The sequence below is a fragment of the Hypanus sabinus genome, chromosome 11 (assembly GCF_030144855.1).
Source record: "Hypanus sabinus isolate sHypSab1 chromosome 11, sHypSab1.hap1, whole genome shotgun sequence".
Classification (NCBI taxonomy): domain Eukaryota; kingdom Metazoa; phylum Chordata; class Chondrichthyes; order Myliobatiformes; family Dasyatidae; genus Hypanus; species Hypanus sabinus.
This window is the reverse complement of record NC_082716.1, coordinates 33,359,370-33,381,828: the sequence shown is the minus strand read 5'-3', so window position 1 is coordinate 33,381,828 and position 22,459 is coordinate 33,359,370. Positions and strand designations below refer to the sequence as shown.

Here is a 22,459-nt window from a genome sequence, read left to right as displayed (position 1 = left end):
GTTAAATAATGTTCTTCTGATAGCTGTAGCTTTTCGATTTACCTTAGTAAGTGACACACTAGAACAGCCTAGAGTTTCTGTGGTCAAGCATTTGCAGTGTAACCCTCTTAGTGGTAAAAACACTATTTGTAAACTAATTATAAAATATTAACCATCGTAATCTTTAGATGGAATAATACAGTATCATTTACTTGTCAGTTTATTTTCTCTTCTGTGGTAGTACTCTAAATAAAGATTCTGATAAAACAAAGTATTTCCTGAATGATATCTGAACAATTCCTGTTCAGATACCATGCAGTAGATTAACAGCTTTTATTGGCACATATTAACCACGATTCATTTTGTCTGCAAACAGATAAAATTTCTTAGTTAATCAGCTAATTTCTTTAATACAAGGGAACCTCTATTAGACTTTTCAACTTTGATTGAATTGTAAGCACATTACTGAGAAGCCTTAAGCAAAAATCCGACGAATGCCAACCTGAATTACTGATTGGGTGTTTATGATTATCAAACAACTGAGCAGGAGTAAAACAAAATCCATACAGTGACCCAGCAAACCTCATTCCTCCACCGTTTAAACAATGATTACTTAGAAAATCAATACCCATCTATTGTAAAGATCATTGGTTTAAATTTATATATTTTTTGGTGATTGAATTGTCACAGAACAGCTCATTTTATATTTTGCTTAACCGGTGTAAAGGTTAGTAATTCACCTTCTCTAGTGAAGAGCTTACTAATGTTGTAACTAAGCAACATTGTTTACAATAATAATAAATCAATGTATATAAAATACTTAAAGCATTTAAAGTATTTCTTATGAATTTAAAAATATTTATTTATTGCGATACAGCATGGAATAGGCCCTTCCAGCCCTTTGAACTGTGCCAACCAGTGATCCCGATTTAATCAACACACACAAAATGCTGGAAGAACTGGCAGCCGGGCAGCATCTATGGATAAAGTAAACAGTTGACATTTTGGGCTGAGACGCTTCATCATCCTAGCCTAATCACAGGACAATTACAATAACTAATTAACCATCCAACCATCACATCTTTAGACTGTGGGAGGGAACCAGAACACCCAGCGGAAACCTACACGGCCATGGGATGAAGGTACAAGCTCCCTGCAGGCAGCAGTGGGAATTGAACTTGGGTCACTGGTACGGAAGACTGAATCATTTTTCTCTTTCTTGTTTGACATTAAATGCATTGCCTGGGATGATATATTGCAAAGGAGTTATAATAACCACAAATCTTTAAAGCTTAAAGGGAAAGACACCCCTGACATTCAAAAATGAAACACCTTAAATGTTAAGGACTCCTTTCTTCGTGATTTCATGTATCATACATCGTTAGATATTCTACTTCCAATGAGTGACTCAACTCCACTTCCTCTCAGATTCCTACCATCAAAGAAGTCAGCTGTCAGTCAATTTGCTTCATTGCAGACAACAAGAGCTTATGGACCAAACAACATCCTGTCATTGTATGCAGACTTGTGTTCCAGCCACACTAGTAGTTACTGGAAAATGTAAAAAAAATGCCCTCGGTATTCTATTCTCAAAAAGGACAAAACAAAGCTGGCTAATTATTTACCATCTAGTTAGACAGACTATTGCCTAGAGCAATGGAAGCTGTCACAGACAGTGCTGTCATGAAAAGGTTGAAAGCACATTGGATCCAATGATAGGAGGCAGAGGACAGCGATGGAGGGTTGCTTTTATGATTGCGTCTGAAACCAGTGCTGCTCTACAGAGATTGGCGATGAGATCTTTGTTGTTTGACCATAAGACATAAGAGCAGAATTTGGCCATTTGGCCCATTGCGTCTGTTCCACCATTCAACCATGGCTGATTTATTATCCCTCTCAACCCCATCTCCTGCCTTCTCCACACAAACTTTGATGTTCTTACTAATCAAGAACCCATCAACCTCTGTTTTAAATATATTCAATGACTTGGCCTCCACAGTCCTCCGTGGCAATGAGTTCCACAAATTCACACTCCTCGGGTTAAAGGAATTTATATTCTAAAGCAACATCCTTGTATTCTGAAGTTGTGCTCTCTGATCCTAGGCTCCCTCAATATTGAAAACATCCTCCCCATGTCCATTCTATCTAGGCAAGGGGTTCCCAACCTCTTTTATGCTATGGAGCCTTACCGTAATCCAAGGGATCCGTGGGCCCCAGGTTGGGAACCCCTGATCTAGACCTTTCAATATTCGATAGATTACAATGAGACCCCCCCCCCATTCTTTTAAATTCCAGTGCGGGCTGAGAGCCATCAAATGCTCCTCATATGCTAACCCTTTTATTCTGCGGATCATTCTTCATCCTCCAGACCCTCTCTGCACATCCTCATTTTGATAAGAAGTTCAAACTGCTCACAATACTCCAAATACAGTCTGACTAATGCTTCATAAAGTGTTATTTACCCCCAGGGTTCATTTCTTCTGTGGACTGTCACTTTAAAACGCCGGGAGAATGAGACGGACTTTTAGACACTGTTGTATTTCTACTGACTACAAGATTGCTTGGTTACTATGGTGAGAGAGGTGGAGTTATTTGATGGACAACAAATGTTCATGGTTTCTTGTGGCTTGTTTTGAATATACAAGGATACAGAGACACACACAGAGAAAGACACATGCTCAGAGTCAAGATGGATTCCGTCAATGGAAGACACCAGTGAGTCGGTCGCTGGTTTAAACTTTCAGTAGCCCAAAAGGGGTGAGTTGAGATCAATCCAGAGTATTGATAAGTGACTCTCATGAGTGCTGCAGCTAGAAGAAATTTGCAGGGAAGAGAGAGGAGAGAAAGGTTTGACACAGAAGAAACTGAGTGACAAAGAGATCACTGTTTGGACTCTCTTTCCAAGTAGCCCTTGAGGGTGAGTTCATTTCCATTCAGATACAAAAGTGTGATTGTCACTTCGTTAATCCACAGGAGTGGGTTCTCTGGTGAGGGGAAACCTTTGTGAATACCATGTGTGTGTTTACCCTTTGTCTGGGTGGTAGTTCACTGACGAAAGGCACCCCTATGGCAAATCACTGTTGGAGTTATTTTGTATGTCGTGGAACTGGATAGGTGGCTATCACGTTGTGTGTGATTGGGGTAACTGGGTGGAATCTACCGGTGTGTCGACTCTTGCCTGGGTGGTAGTTCCCTTGAAGATGGTCCCCTTTCTGATAAGCTACTGTTGGTGATATTTTGTGTGAGGATTCGGAGGACAACGGGAAGATCAACAAAACCTGTTTTTTCAGCTTACAAATAACTTTCTCTCACCTCAATTTTGTGCATTGAACTGAACAGAACTTTCTTACATACCATTGTAAGACTGTATTACTTACCACTTAAGCTTGAATAAGTTTGGGAACTTTATTTTTACACCTATATATGCATAACACTGCTAACCCTTGGATTATCTGGTTTTAAGTTGCTATGACATAGTTACTAATAAAATAGTGATTGTTAACAGCAAAACCAGACTCCAGGTGAGTTCTACTGCTGCTGATGCTTTTACAGGGTTGCATGTACATAACAGAAGTGTCAGCATTACTTTTTGCTTTTATATTCTAGCCCTTTTGAAATGAATGCTTATATTGCATTTCTTTTCCTTACTGAACCTGCAAGTTAATCTTCAAGAAATCCTGTACTAGTACTCTGAAGTCCCTTTTCACCCCCGCTTTCAGAATTTTCTTCCTGTTTAGAAAACAGTCTGACTTTGTTCCCCCTACCAGAGTGCATGACCAGATACTTTCTACACTCTATCCCATCTGCCACTTCTTTACCCATTGATTCAATCTGTCCAAGTCCTTTTGCAGGCTTCCTGCTTCATCAACGCTGCCCCTCCACCTGTCGATAACTGAAGGCACAACAGTGGCTGTATTTCATTTGGAGTTTGTTACTATGTTACCAAGGACTGTCACAAATTTCTACAGATGTACCATGGAGAGCATTCTGACTGATTGCTTCACATCTGGTATGCAGGAACCACAGCACAGGATCAGAAAAAACTGCAGAAAGTTGTAAACTCAGCCAGCTCCATCATGGACACTACACTCCCCAGCAATGAGGACAGCTTCGAAAGGCAACGATCAAAAAAGTGTCATCTATCATTAAGGGCCCCCCATCACCTTGGACATGTCCTCTTCTCAATGCTACCATTAAGGAGAAGGTAAAAGGGCCTAAAGACACAAACTCAGTGTTTCAGGAACAGCTTCTTCCCCTCTGCCATCAGATTTCTGAATGGACAATTAACACACACACATTTCTTAATATAATTTATAGGTTTTTAAAATTAAGTAATTTGCTGCCGCAAACCAACAAATTTCACAACATACACCAGTGACGTTAAACCTGATTCTGGTTTGAATGGAATTAAATTTATTTCTTACATCCTTCACATACATGAGGAGTAAAAATCTATACATTATGTCTCCATCTAAATATGCAATGTGCAATTTATAGTAATTTATAATTTATAATAAATAAAACAGATAATGTAACACAGAAATACACTCAAATCAGTGTGAGTTAATCAGTCTGATGGCCTGGTGGAAGAAGCTGTCCTGGAGCCTTTTGGTTCTGGCTTTTATGCTGCAGTACTGTTTCCCGGATGGTAGCATCTGGAATAGATTATGGTTGGGGTGACTCAGGTCCCCAATGATCCTTCGGGCCCTTTTTACACACCTGTCTTGGTAAATGTCCTGAATAGTGGGAAGTTCACAACTACAGATGCGCTGGGCTGTCCGCACCACTCTCTGTAGGGTCCTGCGATTGAGGGAGGTACAGTTCCCATACCAGGCAGTGATGCAGCCAGTTAGGATGCTCTCAATTCTGCCCCTGTAGAAAGTTCTTAGGCATTGGGGGCCCACACCAAACTTCCTCAACCGTCTGAGGTGAAAGAGGCACTGTTGTGCCTTTTTCACCACACAGCTGGTGTGTACAGACCACTTGAGGTCCTCAGTGATGTGGATGCTGAGGAACTTAAAGCTGTTCACACTCTCAACCTCAGATCCATTGATGTCAATAGGGCTTAGCTCATCTCCATTCCTCCTGTAATCCACAACCAGCTCCTTTGTTTTTGTGACATTGAGGGAGAGGTTGTTTTCATGACACCACTGTGTCAGAGAGATGACTCCTTCTCTACAGGTCACCTTGTTATTGTTTGAGATAAGGCCAATTAATGTAGTGTCCTTGGCAAATTTAATTAGCAGATTAGAGCTGTGGGTGGTGACACAGTCATGGGTATACAGGGAGTAAAGGAAGGGACTCAGTATGCAGACCTGAGGGGCTCATGTGTTGAGAGTCAGAGGAGCAGAGGTGAGGGAGCCCACTCTTACAACCTGTTGGTGATCTAACCAGAAGTCCAGGAACCAGCTGCACAAGGCAGGGTCAAGGCCAAGGTCACTGAGCTTCTTGTCAAGCCTGGATGGAACTATGGTGTTGAATGCTGAACTGTAGTCCAAGAACAGCATCCTCACATAAGCATCCCTCTTCTCCAGATGTGTAAGGATGGTATGTAGAGCAGTGGCTATTGTGGTGTCTGTCGATCAGTTGCTTCGGTAGGTGAATTGTAGGGATCCAGCTTGGGTGGTAGCAAGCTGCAGTTGTAATCCTTGACCAGCCTCTCAAAGCACTTGCTTATTATTGAGGAGATTGTGACAGGACGCCAGTTGTTAGGCATGTTACCTTGGTGATTTTTGGTACCGGGACAATGATGGATAATTTGAAGCAGGAGGACACTCTACACTGGGAGAGGGAAAGATTAAAAATATCAGTAAACACACCTGCCAGTTGTGCTGTGCACATCCTGAGCACTCGCCCTGGGATGCCATCTGGTCCTGCAGCCTTGCAATTGTCCACTCATTGGAAACATCTGCGTACCTCAGCCTCAGAGATGACCAGGTTGCAGGTTGTAGCGACGGCTTTCCTCGGAGGCTCAGACATCGAACCGAGTGTAAAAGCGATTGAGCTCATCAGGGAGAACGGCTGCGACGTTGGCGGCACCACTACGTTTGGCTTTGAAGTCTGCGATAGTATGCACCCTCGCCACAAATCACTAGTGCTATTCATTGTGAAATTTGACTCAATCTTTTCCCTGTATTGTTGTTTCACAGCCTTGATAGCTTTGCACAGATCGTAGCTGCTTTTCCTGAGCTCCAGCTGATTGCCAGCAATGTAAGCCCTATGTCATGTGGTGCAGTAAGTACTTGTATCATCACAAACCTGGTGACAGTCTTCAATTCCATCTTCTAGATAGTGACATATAACGTGAAAGGAAGCAGTGCATACACCAACCCCTATGGAACACCACTAGTCACCGGCAGCTCTTTGCCTCCTGCCAGTCAGCCAATCTGCTAGTCTCTTTCATGTAGTACACGGGCTCTTATCATGTTTAGCAGCCTCCTGGGCATCACCTGAGAACCCAAGTAAGCAACATCCACTGAGTATCTTTTGTCTATCCTGCCTGTTATTTTCTCAGGGAATTCAAACAGATTTGCCAGGCAAAATGTCCCTTAAAGATGTCATAAGGACTTTTGGCTATTTTATCATATGCCTCCAAGTACCGCAAAACTTCATCCTTAATAATGCCAACTGCTGAAGTCGGGCTAACTGGCCAATAATATCCTGCTCTTTTCCTCCCTCCCTTCTTATAGAGTGGAGTGACAGTTGCAGTTTTCCAGTCCTCCAGAACCATTCCAGAATCTAATAATTCTTGAAAGGTCAGTATCATTGTCATCACTTTATGTACTTCTTTCAGAAACCTGAGGTGTAGTCCATCTGGTCCAGGTGACTTATCTACCTTAAGACCCTTCAGCTTGCAAGCACCTTTTCCTCAGTAATAATGACTGCACTCATTTCTGCCCTCTGATACTCTTTAAGACCCTCCTTTCTAGTGGTGAATCTCTTCATTATTATGGCTATTAGGGATGGACTTTAAACTTAGCTTTGTGAACAACTGTCATAGCCTATAAAATGAAAATTAAAAAGTTATATCAGATTGATCTAGCGGCTTAATTTTACGGCAGCTTCTTCAAATATAGGAATCTAAAGTAGAACTTTGGAATGGTGGCTATTTTATTTATTTTTATTAGCACATTTACATTCCATGATCTTCTGCTAGTTCTTCCAAATTATCCGATAAATAACCAAGACATATAAGTTACTCTAGTAACACTAACAGCAATCAAAATATTTCCCTTTGAAAGGCAAATATAAATATAAAAGCTGAATAGACTCAGCTATAGTAGAATGGCCTCCTCTTAAAGTAACAATTCTACAAGCTAACAAAATCGAAGTAAATGTATAAAATGTAACCCAACTTTGTTCCATAATTAACTGTGCATCACATCTGTCCAGGAAGATTTCTAGCATTTAGAGCCACTCAACTACGTGCCAGATACTGTAATTCCGAAATAAAAGGAGAAAATACTGTAACAATGATCAGATCTGCCAACATTTGTGCTCAGAAACACAGAATTAACTTTGAGATGGAAATCCTTTCATCAAACCGAAGGCATTGAAGAGACAACCATTCCTTTACAAAGATGGCGCGGCAATGGTCCTGTAGAAAGATGGCGCTCAGAGCAGCTCCTTTACAAAGATGGTGACCTCAGGTCTGGAGATAGGCTGTATGTCATTTCCGATTAACTGGGAGCGGCTTCGCCTGGCGAAGTAGGAACCGGAAGCTGCTTTTGTCAACATGGCGCCGTGTATTTCGGATTCTGTATAACTGTTTTAGTTATTCAGAAATAACAACACGTTTAAGCCATTCTCCGTTCGTGCTACACTTAGGTGGGAATCGGACATCTGGTGAGCCATCACCCTGAGGCAGAGAACCTGTATTGGTGCAGACTGTATGGAAGAATAGGACTGAAGTGACAGACTGTGTCCGCCGGGATGGATGTGGAGGAAGAGCACATGACGACGCTACTGTGCATGGGCTTCTCGGAGCCAGCCGCCATCCGCAAGGCGCTCCGTATGGCCAAGAACGATATTAACGAGGCGGTGGCCCTCCTCACTAACGAGAGCCCTGGCCTGGGCTACGAACCTATGGAGAGCGGCGACCGCCAGGTGGGCGGCAGTGGCGGAGGAGGGGGCGGCGGTGGAGGGACCGGTTCCCGAGGTGGTGGTGGAGGAAACGGAGGTGGAGGAGACTACAGTCGGAGTGGGTTTGATCCGCCACCCGCTTATGACGAGGTGGTAGAAGTGGAGGTAAGATCTGTGTTTATCCCCATTAACGAGACTGCAGCACTTGAACTCCTCGATGGTTTTAAGGCGCCATGGAAACATGTGGCTTCATGTTAGTTCTCATTTTCTCGTTCACCCGTTCGTTCCTGATGAAATGATCGAAACTGTCAGTGGACGACTGAGAATAAATACTTGCCAGTTTCATTCTAGTTTCAGACCGTCACACCATCTCATAGGATGATTTTCTCTGCGGTGTGGTGGTATGTTGGTTAATTAGCGTAAGTGTGTGTAGTTTAAAAGCCCGCATTTATAGTCAGAAATGTACTTATAACGCTTCTAATGATTAAAACCTGTAATCAACGTGTTAATTTTTAAATTTTACGTTGAACAATTCTGCTTTCGGTTGGAAATATGCATACTTTTTTTATTAGACCATAAGATATAGGAGCAGAATTAGGTCATTTGGTCCATCGAGTCTACTCTGCCATTTCATCATGGCTGGTCCAATTTTCCTCTCAGCCCCGATCTCCTGCCTTCTCCCCATATCCCTTCATGCCCTGATCAATCAAGGATCTATCCACCTCTGCCTGAAGTATACATAAAGACTTGGCCTCCACAGTTGCTCATGGCAAAGAATTCCACAGATTCACCACTCTCTGGCTAAAGACGTTTCTCCTCATTTCAATTCTAAAAGGACGTCCCTCTGTTCTGAGGCTGTGTCCCAGATCTGGTCTTAGACTGTCCCACCATAGGAAACATCCTCTCCACATGCACTCTGTGGAGGTGATATTCCAGTCTATTATTCTTGTCTTGGATATTCTTGTCAGTTATACAGCAACACAGTACTGATACAAGTACATTGGCTCAACGAGTCTATGCCAGTCTTGATGCCCACCTAGCTAGTCCCTTTTTCCTGTGTCACATACCACTCTAAGCTCTGCCCTGCCATGCACCCATCCAAGTGCTTCTTAAATAATACTTTGGTAATTGCCTCAGCTGCTTGTTCTGGCAGCTCATTTCATATATCCACCATGCTCTTTGTGAAAAGGTTAACACTCATCACTTTAAAATCTTCCCCTTCTCACCCTAAATTTTTAGCCCCTAATCTTGTACTTCCTCATCCCAGGGAAAAGACTGTTACCTTTCACCTCATAATTTTAAACGTTTCTATAACTTTGGCCCTCACTCTTGTATGTTCCAAGGAATAAAGACCTGGTATGGCAACCTTTCCCCTATACAGTAAATCACATCCTCTAATTCTGGCAACACTGTATATCTTTTCTGCACTCTTTCCAGTTTAACATCTTTTCCTGTAGCAGGGTGACCGGAACTGTATACTTCATGAAGGATCTTGGCCTGCAATGTCCACTGTACTCTTTTCAACAGATGCTGCCTGGCCTGCTGAGTTCCTTCAGCATTTTGTGTGTGTTGCATGGATATCCAGCATCTGCAGATTTTTTCGTTTGTCACAGTACTGTTCTCTAAGTGGGGTTTCATTAACTACTTAAATAACGCAACATTATGTCCCAGCTCCTCTGCTTAGTGCCTTGACTGATGAAAGCCAGTGTGCTAAGTATCTTTTTCACCACCCTATCTGTGATCCTGATTTCAATTAACTGTGCACATCTATTCCTAAGCCCTGCTGTTCCATTACACTCCCTAGTGCCCTATCATTCCTAGTATAAGTCATATACTGGTTTGACTTTCCAACATGCATCACCTTACACTTAGGTATTCTAACATTCACTTGCCACACCTTGCCCCTTTCCTTGACTTGGCTCAATTTCTTAACTAATCAAGATCCCCTGTAAACTGCAATAACTTAATTTAGTTATCAATAACGCTTCCTAATCTCGTGTCATCTGCAAACTTGCTGATCAAGCTTTGTGTATTTGCATACAAATAATTTGTGTAAATAATGAATAACAAGGGACCCAGCTCTGACCCCTGCACTCATCACTGGCCTCCATTCTGAAAAACAAACATCAATCACCACCCTCTGGTTCCTTTCTCAGAGCCAATTTGAATTCACCTAACTAGTTGTCTCTGAATTACATGGGACCTAACCTTACAGATCAGCCTACCATATGGGGTCTTGGCAAAGGCCTTGCTGAAGTCCAAATAGACATCATCTACTGCCCTGCCCTCAGCTGCAAGTTTGGTTACTACTTCAAAAATAATGAAAGGTTCATCAAGCATGAATTTTCACACAAAGCCATGCTGACATGATGTAGTTATAAAGAAAGCAAGACAGCGGCTATACTCTATTAGGAGTTTGAAGAGATTTGGCATGTCAACAAATGCACTCAAAAACTTCTATAGTTGTACCATGGAGAGCATTCTGACAGGCTACATCACTGTCTGGTATGGAGGGGCAAAGGACTGAAAGAAGCTGCAGAGGGTTGGAAATCTAGTCAGCTTCATCTTGGGCACTAGTCTACAAAGTACCCAGGGCATCTCTAGGGTGCAGTGTCTCAGAAAGGCAGGTCCATTATTAAGGACGTCCAGCACCCAGGACATGCCATTTTCTCACTGTTATCATCAGGTAGGAGATACAGAAGCCTGAAGGCACACACTCAGCGATTCAGGAACAGCTTCTTCCCCACTGCTATCCGATTCCTAAATGGACATTGAAGCTTTGGACACTACCTCACTTTTTTAAAATGATTTTTTTATGTTTTTTTATAATCTATTCAATATACTAGGTGAGATTAAGGGTTCGGCACGGACTAGGAGGGCCAAGATGGCCTGTTTCCGTGCTGTGATTGTTATATGGTTATATACATAATTGATTTACTTGTTTATTATTATGTTTTATTATTTTTTTCTCTCTGCTAGATTATGTATTGCATTGAACTGCTGCTTAGTTAACAAATTTCACATCATATGCCGGTGATAATAAAACTGATTCTGACTATCCAAATGCTGGTAGATCCAGTCTCTCAGAATTCCTTCCATTAACCTCTCTACCATGGCTGACTGGCTTCCAGTTCCCTGGCTCGTCCTTGTTACCCTTCTTAAACAACAGAACCCAGTAGCTATTTTCCAGTCTTTGGGAACTTCGGTGGCTAATAATTGAAGCAAATACCTCCAGTTTCTTCTGTTTTCCATCAACTCCCACACTCAAAGATACCTGGAGATTTTTGTAGCTTTAATGTGTTGTAAGGCTGCAAATATCTCCTGACAGGTAATATGAATGTCTTCCGAAGCACCTCCACTTGCTTCCCTTATCTCTTGAACAACCATGATTTTTTCCTTAGTGAACATCCTGGAGAAATATCTACTAAAAGTCCCACGATTCAAGACTTAAACATCTCTGTTGATGTCTGGAGACCAACTCTTTGTTAATAGAGGCACCAAATGGAGGGGAGTGGGGAGACCTTGTTACACCCGTTACTTTTGTTGAATGGTTTCAGATTTTAATTTTCTTGTATGTGACATTGGCTTCTGCTGGTGTGTAACTGCATTGGTTTCGCCAGGCTAGTAATGTCTCATGCAAAGTTCCCTGTATTTGAGGTGAGATAAGGATGTAAGTTACAGGGATACAAATCTACCAGAAGGTGTAGTTTTGAACAACGGTTCCAGATGTCTGGAAACTATATGAAAGTCATCATAGTGATGGAGGCTCATGAAATTGTATGAAGGGTAATTAAGCCAGACGTACTCTAGATCTGGAGTTACACATTGACCAGACTCAATGAACAGAACAGATTTCTTTCATTTAAGGAAGTTATCAGAGGGTTTGCACAAAATCTGGTGGTTTTAAAATCAAGATAGACTTTTCCATATTTATTTAATTAACTAAATTGGGATTATAAGTCCAACCTGTGGGTCATTTGTCCCCTTATAAGACCACCATTTTATTTTTTATAGCTGCAAACAATTTCATCAATTTCATGAGTTAAACTAGGGCTTAGAAGTATGAACCAAAGTACAGTACAATTCTAAATTTTACCATAAACACTGACAAACAAATATTACTATTCTTACAGCATCCCCAATATTGAGGCCCCAGTTGCATGCAGTTGTCTACTATTGCGAAGATTAGGTCAATTTCATACCTAGGACCGCACTCCTGGGGCAAGCATTCTTTTCTGAGCACTGTCACAGTAGAATTTACACGGTGAAGAGAGGAAAATATTCATGCATGGGTTCAGAATATGTTCAAAGTCTCCATTGGAAAAACTGGTTTCCTCTTGGGAATCTCTGACCCATGACCCCTCACAGTGGAGAAGGGGAAGTGGATGATATTGAGAACCATAAGCCTATGCATTGGAAGCACATGGAGGCCCCGTGTCAGCTCAGAAATCACTTGCCCACACAATTCTGCATGTTGATTAGAGAGCTTAAGGTAGAGGAAGCCTTGGGGGAAGTGATCATAATTAAATAGAATTCACCTTGCAATTTGAGAAGTAGAAGCTAAAGTCAGATGTATCAGTATTACAGTGGAGTAAAGGGAATTAGAGGCATGATGGAGAAGCTGACCACAATTGATTGGAAAAGAACACTTGACAGAGCAGTGGTGGCTGGAATTTCTGGAAGCAATTTGGAAGATGTAGAATATATACATCCCCAAGAGGAAGAAGTATTCTAAAGGCAAGATGACATAACTGGCTGACAAGAGAAGTCAAAGTCAGCATCAAAGCAAGAGTATAATAGTGCAAAAATTAGCGGGAAGTTAGTGGATTGGGGAGCTTTTAAAAACCAACAGAAGACAACTAAGAAAGAAAAGATACAGAGGTAAGCTAGCCAATAATATTAAAGAGGATACCAATTTTGTCAACAGACATGTAGACCTTGAAGCCAACTCCAGACATTGCGCAGAGTTCACCAGGCAACCATTCAGCAATGAGAGCCCCCTCCCTGCACCACAATTGAGTTTCCATAATGACAACCAACCAACTGATTGATAAGTATCTAAAAGCAAAGCATTCTGAGGACACACCACAAGTGAACAGCACACATAATTTCTCCTTGTATGGTGATGAAACATTTGCAAATGGATTTCCAAGATTGGAGAACAACTCAGCTCAACCCAACCAGGATACCAGAAGTTTAATAAAGTGGAAATGAGTAGTGAGAGTGGATGTCAGACTGCTGAAAAATGATGCTGGAGAGGTACAAATGGAGGACAAGGAAATGGCAGATGAATTGAATAAGTATTTTGCATCAGACTTCACTGTGGAAGACACCAGCAATTTGCCGGAAGTGTCACAGTGCCATTACTAGGGAGAAGATTCTTGGGAAACTGAAAGGTCGAAGGTAGATAAGTCACCTGGTCCAGTTTGTATACACTTCAGGTTGCTGAAAGAGGTGGTTAAAGAGATTATGGAGGCATTACTAATGATCTTTTAAGTTTCAATTTATTTGTTCTGGAGGGTTGGAAAATTGCAAATGTCACTCCACTCTAAAAGGAGGGAGAGAGGCAGAGAAAGGAAATTATAAGCCCAGAACATGATAAGATAGGCTGTAGTCAGCATGGTTTCCTCAAGGGAAATCTTACCTGACAAATCTGTTGGAATTCTTCGAAGAACTAACAAGCAGGATAGACAAAGGAGAATCAGTGGATTTGTGTACCTGGACTTTCAGAATTCCCGTGATATGGTGCCACACGATGCTGCTTAACAAGTTTAGAGCCGTGCTATTACATGAAAGGTACTAGTATGGATAAAGCAGTGGCTAATTGGTAGGAGGCAAAGAGTGGGAATAAAAGGAGCCTTTTCTCATCAGCTGCTGATGACTAGTGGTGTTCCACAGGGGTCTGTGTTGGGACTGCTTTTTATGTAAAGTGTCAATGACTTGTTAGACAATTGATAGCTTTGTTGCAAAGTTTGCAAACAATATGAAGATGAGTGGAGGGGCTGCTAGTTTTGAGGAAGTAGAGAGGCTTAGGCGGATGAGAATGGGCAAAGAAGTGGCAGATAAAATACAGTAGGCCCTCCTTATGCACGGGGGATTGGTTCTGGGACCCCTCACGGATATCAAAATTCGCGGATGCTCAAGTCCCTTATTCAGCCTGTCTCAATGCGGTGGATCTTAGGACCCAGCAGAACCCCAGACCTTATTTAACCTGTCTCAGTGCGGTGGACATTAGGACCCGGCCAGAGCTCTGAATGCGCGGTGTTTCTGTTCTCGAAAATAATCACGATCAGAATTGAAAATAAAGTGGAAGTAATAAAGTGATCGGAAAGAGGTGAAATGCCATCCGTCATTGGAAAAGCGTTAGGCTACTTCGGTCAACGATCAGAACAATTTTAAAGGATAAAGTGAGAAAAGCCCTGCCCTGATGTAAGCTACAATTATTACTAAGCAATGCAGTGGTTTAATTATTGAGTTTTGGGGTTTTGAGTTTTTGATCCTCCACGTCAACCCACCATGGTGGAGAGCATGGTGGGGAGTGGTCTGTCACTGGCTTGCACTCAGGAACAGTTCCCGAGCCCGGCGCTGAAACATACGCTGTTAAGTGTTTTATATGCATAGAAAGGTAAAATATATACACTAAGACAAACGTTTGACTAACTGACGCTTAATAATACCGGATGTACCTGTTCCGACTTACTTAGTAAGAGAACTTCCGATTTTTTTCGATCCCAATCCACGATAACCCACGCACGTCCTCCCATGCACTTTAAATCATCTCTAGATTACTTATAATACCTAATACAGTGTAAATGTTATGTAAAATAATTGTTATACTGCATTGTTTAGGGAATAATGACAAGAAAAAAGAAGTCTGTACATGCTCGAACACCAAGTGCTGGAAGAGCACTTCCGGGTTTTCGTGATTCGCGGTTGGTTGAATTCGCAGATAAGGAGGGCCAACTGCCAAGTGTTAGGAAGTGTATGGTCATCCACTTTGGTAGAAGAAATAAAAGGGCAGACTTTCCTAAATGGAGAGAAATTCAAAAATCTGAGGTACCAAAGGACTTGCAGGTTGGGTCAGTGGTGAGGCATGCAAATGCAATGTTAGCATTAATTTCAAAAGGAATTGAATATAAAAACAAGGATGTAATGTTGAGGCTTTATAAAGCACTGCTGAGGCCTCACTTGGAGATTTGGAGTACTCTGAGCAATTTTGGGCCCCTCTTGTAAGAAGGGATATGCTAACAGTGGAGAGGGTTCAAAGGAAGTTCACAGAAATCATATCAGAAGTGAAAGGTTTGTCATCTAAAGAACATTTGATGGCTCTGGGCCTGTACTCACTGGAATTCAGAAGAATGAGGGGGGGATCTCATTGAAACGTTTTGAATGTTGAAAAGACTCGGTAGAGTGGATGTGGAGAGGATGTTTCCTATGTTGGGGAAGTCTTAAGACCAGATGACACAGACCCAGGATAGAGGGTCTAAAATGGAGAGTAGTGAATCTGTGGAATTCGTTGCTACAGGTGGCTATGTAGACCAAATTATTGGGTGCATTTGAGGCAGAGATTGATGGATTCTTGATTGGTCAGGGCAACAGAGAGAGGGCAGGAGATTGGGGCTGAGAGGGAAAATTGGATCAGCCATAGACAGAGCACTTGATGGGGCAAATGGTCTAATTCTGCTCCTATATATTATGGTCTTATGATCTTCTTCCTCCCCCATAGAAGAATCTGCAGTTCACAGGAACCCACAAAACAGAAGTCATCCTTAATCTTGAAAGAATGTTTTGAAAGAAGATAAAGACAATATCTATAAAGTGTTAAAATAATAAAGGGAATTAGGAGATTGTATCACATTTTACAGCCAGAATGTTATTGTAAGTGTAGTGGCTAATCAGTGCAATAAACTCCCACAAACTATGAAAACAAGATAGTTTTAAATAGTATTTGATTGAGAAATGAAGATTGTTCAGAGCACTGAAAACATCTGGAGCTCTGTCCTTTTAAGTACACTTGAAGTAGAGCCTTGATAAAAATGATATCTTTGTTGCAGCAGCACTCCCTTAGTCCAGCACTGGAGTGTTAGATGTTATGCTCATATCTCTGGTTTGGATCTTGAAATCAAAATTTTCCTACTTTGAGGGAGGATCCTACTTTGAGGGAGGAGTGCTAGCACTGAGCTCGGGTAAAGTGTTGCTTCTTGAAAATCTGTGGTTAGTTTTTCCTACACAGTAAATGCTTGATCTCCATAATATTCTACTGTTTCATATTTTTGTGTTAATCATGTTGGGCAATGTCTCTCATAATTTTACAAACAGCCTCATTCAATGAAACATGAGATTCATGTATTTTCTTCATTATAAGTTTTGAAAATAAAGGGCATGGTATTTGGTGAAAGAAACTCAGCAGCCTAAATTATACTTGATTGGTCTAGTAGTGACATGGAAAAGAGATCCTGTTAATTTGCTACTTGTAACTGAGCAGAGAATTATTCTCAAAACATTTACCAAGACCCGAGCAGAATCTAAGCAGATACTTTAGAGCAGTGGTTTAGTGATGTTACTATAACTGTTGTAGAGAGCAACAGAGTTATTATTTGTAGATTTTGTTTGTAATTTTTGAATTAGTTTAAGGAACACAGTATAGGTTGAGTACCCCTTATCCAAAATAATTTGGGTTTTGAATATGTAATGAGATAGCTTGGATTGCCATCATTTCTGGCTCTGAATTTATGTGCTACTCATAAGCAATCTTTGCCTTACATTTGTTCATCACACATACACATTATTACATACAGTATTATTAATATAACAAGAATATAATATGTGCAGGGTAACAGAAGCAGCACAACAGCATCGGGAGAATACCAAAATCAGCTGTTGAGCAACAACAAACAGCGGCAGGCTTTCAGTCTCCACCTACAATGGCGTGTTTTGATTAAAGGGTTGCAGTACACTATATTTGACTTTTCTTTTAGGTTTTATGTAAGGTATAAAAACAATCGGTATTGTAGTCCTGTTCTGGTGCTAGATTGTCATGATCAGCGGACGCTTTAAAAATTTGGTGCCCTAACATTTCTTAAATTTCTGCAGCCAGTCTGCCGAATATTCACAATTAGCTTCAATTTTCAGTTCGTTGCGATAGATTTTGGCTGGTTTCATGATCAGCATACCGTTAAGAGGCATATGTTCACTCCGACACTGATGATGCACAATTGACATCTTCATTTTTTTTCTGCTTTATGCGGGGTTTTCCATTTTTCATTAACTTCTGTTCATTACACATGTGAGGTCACGTCACAGAGACCTGCGCATTGCCTGGGAACCTTCCCAAGAGTCTTTTGAAATTTTCCATTTGTGACGTCATGTCAGCGCCAAAAAAATTAAGATTTTGGAATTGCAGCTAAGGGGTACTCAACCTACTGTCCAATTCTTGTGTTTAGACTAATCTATTTACTTTTGCCTTCTAATACTGAGTAATGTGTAGTTTATTTTACATCACCCAGTCTGCTGACTTCCCCAGTGTATCTCTCACCTCAGAGTACCGCAGGAATGCCACTGAAACTCCTTAACATCTCTGGGTTTGGTTTCTACCATGTATTCCTGAACTGCCTTCTATCATTAGTTCCTGTTATATTCTACATGTTTTAAACTGAGCAACTTGCATACTGATCTAAGCCAAAGGACAACAGAAATTCATCAAACTCCAGATGCTGGAATCTGGAGCAACAAACAATCTACTGGAGAAGGGCAGCAAGTAGAGCAGCATTTGGGGAGGGGAAGGAATCATCAATGTTTTAGGTTGCAATCCTGTATCAGGACCTATTATGCCAGCCACCAGTACCTGCCATTAACCTAGACACTTAATATGAGGTTATTTTTCTCCAGCATCTACTTACACTTGCAGGACGCTAATTCCAACTCTTCATTCCTCAAAGGTGAGATCTGGAGCGAGAGCAGGGCTTTAAAGTATGACTTTTGTCAGTTGGAGGGAGATTGGGTCAGAGCATTCACTGTCAGTAGCACTGCTTTAAAAAAAACGTTGAATTGGCTATGAGCTCTAGCTAAGTCACAGTGGAATAGATTGTTTCTGGCATTCAGGAATGATCAAAACATGGTGAAAAGTACACAAGATTTTAATTTGATTGACAATTATATGATTGACAATTATATTTTGATTGGAACTATTTTGTCCCTTGCATTCAAAAAAGGATTTTCCATCCTGTACCTGGTTCAAGCTGGTGCAAGTTATTTGGATGGATCTCTCTGCATTTGTGCTGGAGAAGTGCAACCATATGATTTTGTCTCGGGACTCTTTTGAAACATTTTCTTGAGTAACGTCACTGAGTCATTTACACAGGTGACAGGAGTAACTCTGGATGTTTCTCCACAAAATTTTGGCCTTAAACGTTATCAATTTCCACAAACTCCAGTTTGGAAAGGTTCATTCAGCAGTTGTTCTCTGCTTTTGTCCTGTTTCTACATAAGATCTTAGAATCTGTTCCCTCCTTTTATTCCCTAAGGTCAGCCAGATCATTTTGGTTAGTTAATTTTACTAATTATCATTAATATGCTATTTCCAAAGTTGTTATTCAGTGCAACAGTTTCAGCAATCAGTTTTTTAAAGAAATTCTCTAGTCCAGGCAAAACCTTATTGTAGGTATGCAAATAAGCACAATGCATATGTATGAGAAATTCTGCAGATGCTGGAAATCCAATGCAACGCAGACAAAATGCTGGAGAAACTCAGCAAGTCAATAGCATCTATAGAAATTAATAAACTGTCCACATTTTGAGTCGATACCCTTCTTCAGGACTGGAACAGAAGGGGAAAGATCGCAGAATAAAAAGGTGAAGGAGAGGAAGGAGGTTAGCTAGAGGAGGATAGATGAAACCAGGCAGTTAGGAAAGGTAAATTTCTACAGAGGAAGGAATCTGATAGAGGAGAGTGGACCATTGGAGAAAGGGAAGGAGGAGGAATCCAGGGCAGATGAGAAGAGGTAAGATGTCAGAGAGGGCATAGAAGAAGAGAAGGGGAGGGGATTTATTTTTACTGGATGGAGAAATTGATGTTCATGCTATAAATTTGAAGGCTACTCAGATGGAATACAAGGTGTTCTCCCTCCACCTTGAGGGTGGCCTCATCGTGGTACAAGAGGAGAGCAAGGATTTACATGTTGGAATGGGAATTAAAATGTTTGGCAGGGATAAGTGCCGGGAGGGATGAATGAATAGGGGAATCCCGGAGATAGTGATCACTGGGGAAAGCAGAGGTGGGGGAGGAGGTAAAGATATGTTTAGTGATAGGATCCCTTTCAAGATGGTGGACATTGTGGAGAGTTATGTGTTACATGCAGAGGCTTATTGGGTGGTAGGTAAGAACAAGAACTCTATCACTATCAATGCAGCAGGTTAATGGGATGAGTGTAGATATATGGGGATGAAGGAGATGAGGGTGAGGGCTGCATTAATGGTAGAGGAAGGGAAGCCCTGTTCTTTGAGAAAGGTCATCTTTGATGTCCTGGAAAGGAAAGTTGCATCCTGGGAACAGATGCAGCAGAGACGAAGGAACTGTCCTGCTGAAAGGTTTCGGCCTGAAACGTTGACTGTACCCTTTTCCATAGATGCTGCCTGGCTTGCTGAGTTCCTACAGCATTTTGTGTGTGTTGATTGTATTTCCAGCACCTCCAGATTTTCTCTTGTTTGTAAGAAAAGGGAATCTCATTTCTACAGGAGACAGGATGGGAAGAGGTATAGTCTAGTCATGAGAATTGGTAGGTTTATAAAAAAATGTCGTTCAACAGTTTGCCTCCAGAGATGGAGACAAATCAAGAAAGGGAGGAAGATGTTTGAACTTAGTTGATCATGACAAGTTGAGTACTATAATAGCTATATAACAGGCTCTGCAGCTCACTAAATCTATGCTGACAATCAAGCGCCCAGTTGCACAAAACCCATTTTACTCTCCTCTCATTCCATCAACTGTTCCCAGATTCGACAATAATGGACTGTTTACAGTGGCTAACTAATCTACCAATCTTTGGGGTATGAGAGGAAACAGAGCCCTCAGGGAAAATTGTGGAGAAAATGCTAACAGGACAGCATTGGAGTTCAGGATTAAACCCGGGTCACTTTAGATGTGAGGCAGCAGCTCTGCCAGTTGAGCCACTGTCCTTGTAACATCATAGTTCATTCTTCAAGAATGCATTGCCTGCGGCTGAGAAACATGAAGCTACTATTAAAATGGCAGTGCTATTAAGCATTTATAGAGAAAGCATATTGTAGGTTTTAGATGCTTCTCACTTCATGACAAACTGTATAGTTGAGGGTGTAGGAACTCCTTTGGAAGAAATACTACAGCTGATGTCCGTTCAGTTTTGGAATAGTATTTTATCAATGAAATATATTATTAATGGAAGGCTTCACAGCTTTTTCCTAACATTCTGAAAAACGGAAAATAAAAACTGCTTTGTAGATTTAGTGAGTAATTGCAGAACAAGCGAAGTTGCAACGTACATTCTCGTTTTAAAGAAATATCTCGATGTTTTTAAAGTGGATTCACAAATAACAAAGAATGTTCCACATATGGTTTCTATTCTGTGCAAAATTTAGCATAAACATTTTCATTATACACAGTGATGCAATATCTGTACCATCTAGCATTTTTAAAAAAGACATTCATTTCTCACTACTTCCCATAATCCTGAAATAATTAGAAGCCAACTGAAGAAGAGGGTCCGATAAAGGTATCCACTGTGGCTGATATCTATATCTGATCAACTGTGCTTAAATATTTTAAAGCAAAACAAGAACTAAACATGGGGACTCAATGGTTTTTGCTTTACTTCAGAGTTTAGACCATAAAGATGATAAAACGTAGGAGCAGAATTAGGCCATTTGGCTGATTGAGTCTGCTCCACCATTCAATCATGGCTGATCCTTTTCTTTAGTCTCCTCCTCAACCCCAGTTCCTGCCTCTCCCCGTAACCTTTGATGCCATGTCCAATCAAGAACCTGTCAATCTCTGCCTTAAATACATCCAACAATCTGGCCTCCACAGCTGCATGTGGCAACAAATTCACCATCCTTTGGCGAAAGGAATTTCTCCACATCTGCTTAGAAAGAGCGCCCCCTGTCCTGAGACTGTGCCCTCTTGTCCTAGACTCTCCCACCATGGGAAACATCCTTTTCACATCTACTCTGTCTAGGCCTTTCAATGTTCGAAAGCTTTCAATGAGATCCCCCCCCCCCCCCCAATCCTTTGGAAATCCAGTGAGTACAGACCCAGAGCCATCAAATGTTCCTCATATTATAATCCTTTCATTCCTGGAATCATCCTTGTGAAACTCCTCTGGACCCTCTCCAATGCTAGCACATCTTTTCTAAGATGAGGGGCCCAAAACAGGTGAACCTTGGTGATTAAAATAGGAACCAACTTTATGACTGATTCTTTTAAAAATAATTGTATATGTATCTGAAACTAATTGCCACTGACTTTGCTGTTTTGGAAGTCAAGAGGGAATGATCTCCATACTGTTGCAGAGATTAGTATGAGGGCACTTCCGGTGTCTGGATATACTCAACTCGAGCCTGATAGGACTTGATTGTATGTCAGGCTCAGCTAGGCTGAAAGTATTTTCCATAAAAAGAATTCGGATCCCGGTCCAACCATTGCACAGTGTCTTGAACTAAATGGGGTGTTCAAGATAGCAGTGGGTGGTTATTTTGAACACTCCATTCCATTCAAGGCAACCACCCGGTTTCACTGAATGTGAAGAGCACACTCAAGTTCCTGTGTGCACCTCAATTTGCCAAGATGAGAGCCATAACTGCTGCACTTGGGTCAGGCTTGGACTGAGACCCTATTTTATATCCAATTAAACCTCCATTCCAAACTTATTACTACAACAAAACTGGACCTTGTACCTTGAAACCTATTGAGATTGTCCCACCCCATCTGAATGAGCTAAGTTGACACACTTAAAGGGATTTCAAATGATCACATTTAAATAAAAAGCAAGATATTTATTAAAGGGTTGCTAGGTGAGTTGAGCTGCACTATGTATTGATATCCATGTGTGCCTTGGGCTTAACAAAGCAGTTAGAGGGTATTCTATCCAGAAGCCTGGAATATTCTGGAAGAAGAAAACCTAAGATCTAAAATTTATTAGAATCAGTTTATTATACAAGCTCCACAAATATATGTGCAAAAGGTTGGCGAACTGAAATTTACTTATGGCATTTCATTACTGCTGGAGAACCAAGGACCCATGTTTAGAGCAGGGATTCCCAACCTAGGGTCCAGACACTCCTTTCTTAATGCTATTGGTCCATGCATGAAATGGTTAGAAACCCCTGGTTTAGGCGCATAAAAATAATACCTGATCTGTTCCTGGCT

The 22,459-nt window shown here is 41.3% G+C and overlaps 1 protein-coding gene across 2 annotated transcripts in view; it reads left to right on the top strand.

Moving 5' to 3' along the window:
• Positions 1-7,701: 7,701 nt before the first annotated feature.
• usp24 (ubiquitin specific peptidase 24) overlaps positions 7,702-22,459 on the top strand; it is a 226,377-nt gene continuing 211,619 nt past the window's right edge. For both annotated transcript variants that reach the window (XM_059984090.1, XM_059984089.1), the window contains exon 1: positions 7,702-8,226. In XM_059984090.1, the coding sequence (XP_059840073.1) occupies positions 7,912-8,226 (315 nt within the window). In that variant the 5' untranslated portion in view covers positions 7,702-7,911. The remainder of the gene's footprint in view (positions 8,227-22,459) is intronic.